Consider the following 8,168-nt stretch of genomic DNA (forward strand, 5'->3'; position numbering starts at 1 on the left):
CGCCCGGTCTGGGAATCGAAACCGCGATCCTATGATTGCGAGTCCGCTGCTCTAACCATTGGGCCATTGCGCCTCCATGTATACACATACACACATATAAATATACGTTGGCAGTCTGATAATTCTAATACGTTCGCCACCCTTGACGTTGCTATTATTCATGTGGTGTTCTCCATACCTTACCACTTACAAAATCGCCTTCCCTGCCCATATTGTCGTTGGCCGTTTCTTTCAATATATTCTCCTCTTACTCTTAAAATATGTATGTCTATCACTTACTATAGACTCTAGTTTCTAGCTATCCTCTTATTATCTTTACCCTGTCTTTGATTGCTACTGCGCATTTATCCCTCACACTAGTTGTAGATCAATGCCTTCCATTAATGATCTATCTCATTCTCTCTCTGACGATGGTATTGTTCGCTACTAGAATCTTCTACCAAGGATCTACCTCATTTTCTTTCCGATGAAGGAATAAACAGCTCTTAAATAGGTAGCTACCCTTCGTTTGCAGGGAAATGCACTATATGTGCACCTATTCCTGAAACAGCAGTAAGAGACTATCTGCACACCTCTCACTTTCTTTTGTTTTTATTCTCTCTTGTGACAACTCAGTAATTATGTTTAAATATATAGATGCAATAATCTTCTCAATGATAAATTGCCAATAGCCACTCATAGCTAGGCAGCTATAACATTACTCTTTTTGTTTTAATCACAGTTCAAGTCGAAATTTTAGGTGGTAAATCAATTGCATGCCATTAGACGGAATATTACCTGAACTCTATAAGCACACACGCACGCACACACACACGCGTAATACATACATACATACATACATACATACATACATACGTACGTACATACGTACATACGTACATATGTGTGTGAGCACGCGCGCGGCAGTGGAATCTCCTGCCGCAGACGACAGTTGAAGGTTCGGTAACTTCTTGCTGAACAAAGTGCACAGATGCTTTGCTTATCGTGATCAAGTGTAAATCATTTGGTCGAACAACTGAATCGATGCAGCCGAATGTGACGGAGACCCATCTAACTACTTATCTCTTTCTGTCTATCTCTGCCTCTCTCACGTGTATATGTGTGTTTCATTTAAACCGAGTCCAACAAAAGGGATTTTATTTAGGCTGAAGATACTCAGAGACAATTTAATAAGCAAAATGGGGTTTACATAGGTATTGTATGCTAAGAGCAATATAAGGTGCCAAACTTCTCTTGCTAAATAAACACAGACTTGTGTGCAGACGAAAGAAATGATCTTTGTTGGACTCATTGCTTTAGATGAACATGCTAACACTCTGCCTTCATGCTTCGTGTTATTTATTTTAAGTGGCTTATCTATGTTACTCTAGGCTACTAGCGTGTGTGCGTGTGTTTATGTGTGTGTGTGTGTGTAACTATATTAGTTTTCAATTTTGGCACAAGGCCAGCAATTTCGAGGGTGGGGCTATTTCGATTACATCAACTCCAGTGTTCAACGCACAACAGCCGAACGCCGCGTCGCTGGAACTGTAAAGCGCACAGTTCTATACAATGATTTTTGTGTTTTTTTTTCATAAACTAGGGGATGACTACTAACATTAAGCTTAAGGATTACATAATGTACAAGTATAAAGAAAGAATTAAAGAAAAAAAATGACTCATTATATTGAATGTTATCGATAATATCGAGTGGAAAGTTTGATAATTTTTCAGATCTATCTATTGTCAAAAACTCTACTTCATTCATGTTTGTAATCTCACAATTTTACGCTCGCGTGATGCTAGGTGTACAAGAAACATACGAATGCAAATATTTGTAGAATCAGAGAGTCAGTGAACAGTTCCAATTATTCGGATTGCTACACACTATCTTCGATTTTGTTCTATTGTTTATAATGAACAAAATGGACGTTGCCATAATTTTTATCTAGGTTGTGCAAGTTCTCTAAGGTTGACATAGTATCTGGTATACGAAGAGCCAACACAATCTAAAGAAGTCTGTAGAGCTATGATCTTCCAGATCATTCAAAAATGCCCAATAATACTTTATTTTTATGGAAAGTAACAAAACCAATGAGCAGAGAAATTTTTAAAATAGTAAATGTTTTTAAACCGTCAATTATATAGTTACTTCATCTACAAAAATTTCGTAGTTATCTATATAGGTGCAGGCATGGCTGTGTGGTTAAGATGCTCACTTTGCAATTAAGTGATTTCGGTTTCTGTCTCATTGCTTGTCGCCCTGGATAAGTGTCTTTTACCATAGCTATGGGCTAACCAATGTCTTGCGAGCGAATTTTGTAGGCGGAAACTCATGCTCTCTATGTGTATCTTTGTCTGTATTTATTTACTACCCACTTCTGACAACCAGTTTTGGTTTGTTAACGTTCTCATAAAGGTTCGACAAAAGGGACCGATTAGAGACAGAAGCACACGCTTTTGAAAGCGTTAAGATATCAAAATTTTTGTATACAAAACGATTTCGTTTTGATGGATTCAAACAGCTTTTGCCGTTTCTGCTGTTCGATTAATGCAATTCTTAGTCTTGACAGCTCATATCAAAGATAGCAGTTGTTATTTTGTTTGATCGAGCTGGCCAATGATCAAAGGTTCTTAAGCTATGGCCATCCCGTCTTTTCTCTGTGTGCAAAGAACCTAGCAGAACATTATTCAATGCATCCTTTTCTAAGATGTTGGGGTGGGTGGGACCTGAAGGCGATTTGGTAACTATTGTTAGCATACCTCTTAGTCAGTATTCTCTGACTTTGAGGATCGATAAGTAAGAAATGAAAGTTTTTCGATTGCATACTTCGACTCTGTAAGACTTTTATTATTCTACACTTCGATTTCATAATGTTTTCATTCAAAACTTTCGTCTTCTGATTAAAAATAAACTCATTAAACTTTGTAACCATGCCTTTGAATTTCATATCTTCTTAATTATATAAAAGTGAATGCATATGAGTTACAAATTATTGGTCACTGTTTTGAATCTAAGTAACTGAAATTTTACATGGCGGCATGTCTTTTCGTGGAGATGACCATACACCGCGTTAATTTTCTCGATAGTTTCTTTAAAATCTGACCAAGGCCGGCTAGTGCGACTAGTTGATAAAGAAATTAAAATGATCACCAGAGTGACATGAGAGGTCTCACTTAAATGCTTATGTATGCATGGGCTTAATTTCTTAACAGTAATGCTGTTACAGAACGTAGATGTATTTCTAAATCATATCAGATGCCACGAGTAGAAAATGCGGTTAGATTTTTTTAAAATGAAAGCATTGTGTCCTTTTGTTCAGTTCCATTTATTTAAGGTTCGCTTCTTTTTTTGTCTCCTTTCAAGTGATTGTAACTTTTGTATAAATTCTTTTTTTTTTTTAACTAAGCAAGCAGATGACTAAAATTTATATTATAGTAAGGATGTAGACGCTTAAGATCGACTTCAACTAGAATTGGATTTTTACAGGAAATTGGGCACTGTGATGGAAACAAGATTTTTGAAAACTTGTGCTACGTAGCTTTCGAAAAATATTCCTGATTAATAAATAATATTATATAATTGTATTTTATATCATTTAACTAAATGAATTTTGGTACTTACTCATAAAGTAATGTGTAATTTAACTCGTTAATATAACAGCTCAAAACTTCAGAGGATAAAATTTCCTGAACTAAGTTTTTTCACTTAATTTACGATCTTATGAACTCTAGAAATAAAACTTATTTATTCATACTTTCATTCATACATTGAATGCTGGTAGAATTTAACGAAGGTTTTGTCTTACATAATTGAATATAAATAAAGAAACTCACGAAAACTATGGAATGAAATACTTAGAACGACGTTCACTGTAACGAATCGACGAAGGAGCCCCACGAAACCGTTCAACTGGCTGTAAACAACCGTTAAATTCCATCAACTCACATCTTAACACCTTAAAAAAGGAAATGCACATCAGATAATGTAAATTTAGATGCTTCTAAAAGAATGGATTGGTTGCAATTGAAATACCTTTGATCATTACTCTACTTAAACGGGTTAACCTAGGGCTAATCACAATGATAGAACATCCACTATTAAAATGCTAGCTGGTAAAATCGTTAGCACGCCGGATAAAAATACTTAGCGGCATTTCGTCCGAATTTAAATTCTGAATTCAAATACCTTTCATCCTTTCCAGATCGATAAAATAAGTGCCAGTTGAGTACTGGGGTGAATGTAATCTATTTACCCACTGCTTGCCGGCCTTTGCCAAAACTGGAAACCAATATTTTCTTCTTCCTTCTTTGTGCATTCTGAGTTTAAATCTAGCCACGGCTGATTTTGTCTGTGGTTACTCCATATATATAATTTAAACGACTCTATAATTTAAAAATAGAATTTAAATGCCACTATTATTTCAGCATCCTTGACCAACTAACTAGCTATTGCTATAAAAAGGAAGATATGGGTATTATACCAAATCTAACAACAGGTCTATATATTTATTTCGATGTGAGACAAGAAACTACGGTGGAGAGGCGTAAATATTGAAAAACATGTGTAAGAAAAAAAGAGTTGTAAAAAGATTGTCAAAGAGGAGACAGGAAAACAGGAAACGAGAGAGAATTAGAAAGAAGTTGAAGAATGAAGACGAAAAAGTGAAAGTGAGACAGAAAACTATGAGAAAAATATAAGGAAAACGCGAAATAGAACGAATGAAAGTAAATGTTAATAGGATAGTATAAAATGAAAATAAGAGAGGTATTACAGGGAGATAGAAAGAAGAGGAAAGAGGACGATACAATATAGAAAAAGAACGGGTGAGAAAGAGGAGAAAAAATGAATGAAAATAAAATGATTTTATGTGCAAACACTATACTTCAGACCTATAACAAGATGTGAAGCAAGTATCAAGCCTAGCGTAATTTACTACGTAAATGGAAAAGAAATAATCTCAGCTGAGAATTGGTACAACAAGAGTTTATTTTAAATTAACAGCACCGGCTTTAACTTTAACTATTTTAATTTGTTATTTAAGGATTAGTAATTAAAAAAAAGAAAAATATATACAAAAAATATTTACCTTTCGAAACAGCGGTAATATGATTAAGGTTAGAAAAGGTAATAGGCAGGATCCCAGCAATAAGTTTGTAGGCTTTAGAGGTAGTTTTTAAGAAGAACAGTTTGGTATCTTTTGGTTCCACTTCACTATTGCAGAATTTGGTGCTTCCAAATCCTTTGATTGTAACCATACTGTCGGAATCTACCATCAGGTTAGGGGGTACTCTATCGTCTTCTTTAAAAACTTGTCCCACCAAAATTTCACAGTCGTACATTCCATTCTTTGCAGATCTCTGGTCCAACTTTTCAACTGTGCCACTGATCACTAAATTGGACATATCAATTTTGGTTTTGATATTCATTTTGTCTTTGCAAGAATCCGAATCTATTAAACCAGCGACTACACAGTCAAATGATATGACAGACAATAGATATAGTAAAAGAACATTCTGAGAGAGAGAACAGAAGAACTTTAAGGATATCAACCCCATATTGCCGTTGAAATGACTCAAAATTCCTCCGGCTGTTATTAGAAAAGAAATTTGGGCAAACTTACTTTAGAATAACTTCATACATATATTTCTTGTATGGTTCTTTTTTTTTTTTTTTGCTTATAAAGTATTAAGGTAACAAACTTTTTCAAAGTTCGTTCCAACTGGCATAACTACTTCTATTCACACGTGTGTGTATTAAGTTGTGAGAAGAAAGGTACAGCCGGAAAGTGAATGAAATAATCCTGAAGTGATTAACAGAATAAAAAAAAAGTTTCTATTCGTCTATTGTCGCTGTGCAGTCGCGCCAATCTTTTTCTTTCTTTTTCCTTTCACCAAGTATAAAGTAGTCTGGCAGTCAAATCAGCCGACGAATACATAAAACGTTGGAAAAAGTCGACAATCTGTGTCATCGGCCAATTGATAGTCAGCCTAGATTATGTGTTGCCTTCTGTTATTTAGTAAATATTTTCTATTTTTTTATGAACTTGTCTGTCTACCTGTTCACTCCTCCCATACATGTACTGGAATCACCTCGTCTCTCTATCTTCTATCCTTGCCTTTCCCAAGTTTGCTTCCTTTTCCCCCTCTTTTTCGCAACGTTTAAACTGACACCATCACCTTTACTCTCATCCTCGCTATTAAAATATTTACATTTCTACTCAACCCGATTGTCTCATTAAATGCCTACGTATGTTTACGGCATTGATTGCCAACGATAATAATGAGTGTGAGGTAAAATATTCTCACCCATAGTTTTATATAATTACAGTTATCTGTTCGTTCACGCATTTAACATACTATGACACACACGCACATACCGATACATATCACACAAGCACACACCATTTGTGTTTGCATATATGTACGTATATAGTGTGTGCGTGAATGGGCGTACAGCTATGCGCGTATGTCACTCTGTCTCTTTCACTCTCTCACACACACACACACACACACTGACCAACCCATGCCATTACAAACATACATGTACATAGGTTCACACACATACACAAATTTCCCCAATTTAATTCGCCCTCAGTACCCCGCTTCTTCTTGCAATTTCTTGTGCACAGACTTTAATATAATACTCTGTGATTCGCTTCTGTTGTCATCAATTCTCCCTTCACTCCTATTTTCGTCCAACACTCCTTTATATTCATAGCCAAACACTAAAAAGGTCATTGTAATATGTGTAACTGGAGTAGTAGTGTGTAGCCTACGAGTGAGCTATTAACAATGCTTCAGTGTTTTCCAAGTAGCCAAACTATGCTATAATCTTTGGCAAAGCCAACGTTAAAATATATATTTCAAAATTACGTACAGAAGAAACAAGATAAAAATATGTTGATAGCTGAATGAATTTTGAAAGGGAGCGAACAATATTTTATGAAGGAACATGAGAAATCAAAAAGACTGCATATATGATAGATAAGATAAAATATTTTAAGCATGCATACATACATACATACATACATAGTAAAATGTTAGCCGTCATATATCGGATAATTTTGGAAGTATACTTTTGCCACTGTGGGTAACATATACAATAGTTATAATTTAACTTGTATCAAATTTCTTGGTTCTTATACAATCTGATGAAATTTAAATTATTTTCAAAACAAACGTATTTAATTACCTTACAGGATAAAGTGGGAAGCCCTAGTGGACGGATAGGGTCAGAAACAAATATGCAGACACAATTGCATCCAAATTCAGAAACATTCCTGAAGTTTTGGAGGATGTCGAAACGAATGGAGATTTTTTTCGGCAGCTTCTTCGACTGTACAATGATGTAGAAGAAATCAGTTTGGTGTAGTGCCGGGTGATAAAAGAATCCCTGGTTTAACAAGGAAGGAAAAAATGCTGTTGAGCCAGCAAGGAGTCTTATAAAGTTTGGATTGGAAACAGGTCTCCTTCTTTTGTTCAGGCAGTACAGTGAGACGTGGAAAATTGCAGCAGCAGCAGTAGAAACATTCAAGAATAAGTCATGGGATGATTTTGGAGTCAAGCGGGACTGACTTTAGACCGGCCAATAAAGTATTCTTGCAGATCACCTGCTGACTTCGTAACAAGAAGCCCTCTTCCACATATGCCATTAAGAACTCGGCTGGGATTCTTCTCTCTACAGCGAAGAGCATTCTTAGGAAATGATGAGAACACTTTGCTGATATCTTAAATCTGATCACGATAAAATCTGATGGACACATGGTACATCTAGGAGCGAAGACTAACCTCGTAGAGGCTGAAGTGATAAGGTCGCTGGAGAGGATGAAATTCGGCCTGAGATTTGAAAAGCCTTAAATAGAGAAGATATTCTCTAGCTGTTTCATGTATGTCAGGTGGCTTGGACCCTTGGAAAGATACTAAAGCAATGGTACTTCGGTGTGACAAAAAAGGAGATAAGAACAAATGCTTTAATTATAGAGGAATTTTCTCGTTGAATCTCCTCAATAAAGTCTATGCTTGGTGCCTGGAGAAGCGATGTATGGATATTAAGGAGCTCAAGCTAGCTGATGAATAGTGTGGCTTCTGTACTGGAAGATATTCCACTCCACGATAGTCTTCGAGAAATTGTAGGAATATTACCAAGAGGTGTACGCTTGCTTTATAGGCCTCCAAAAGGTATGTGA

The 8,168-nt window shown here is 35.8% G+C and overlaps 1 protein-coding gene across 1 annotated transcript in view; it reads right to left on the reverse strand.

Annotated features, from left to right (window-relative positions):
- The window catches only part of LOC106868360 (agrin), a gene marked incomplete at its 3' end in the record, with an annotated part of 738,012 nt that extends 731,581 nt beyond the window's left edge, over window positions 1–6,431 (reverse strand). Inside the window, exon 1 of the mRNA XM_052968462.1 lies at window positions 5,070–6,431. Within this exon, the coding sequence (XP_052824422.1) occupies window positions 5,070–5,538 (469 nt within the window). The remainder of the gene's footprint in view (window positions 1–5,069) is intronic.
- Between the last annotated feature and the right edge of the window lie 1,737 nt (window positions 6,432–8,168).

The sequence above is a fragment of the Octopus bimaculoides genome, chromosome 6, assembly GCF_001194135.2.
Source record: "Octopus bimaculoides isolate UCB-OBI-ISO-001 chromosome 6, ASM119413v2, whole genome shotgun sequence".
In the NCBI taxonomy this organism is placed as follows: Eukaryota; Metazoa; Mollusca; class Cephalopoda; order Octopoda; family Octopodidae; genus Octopus; species Octopus bimaculoides.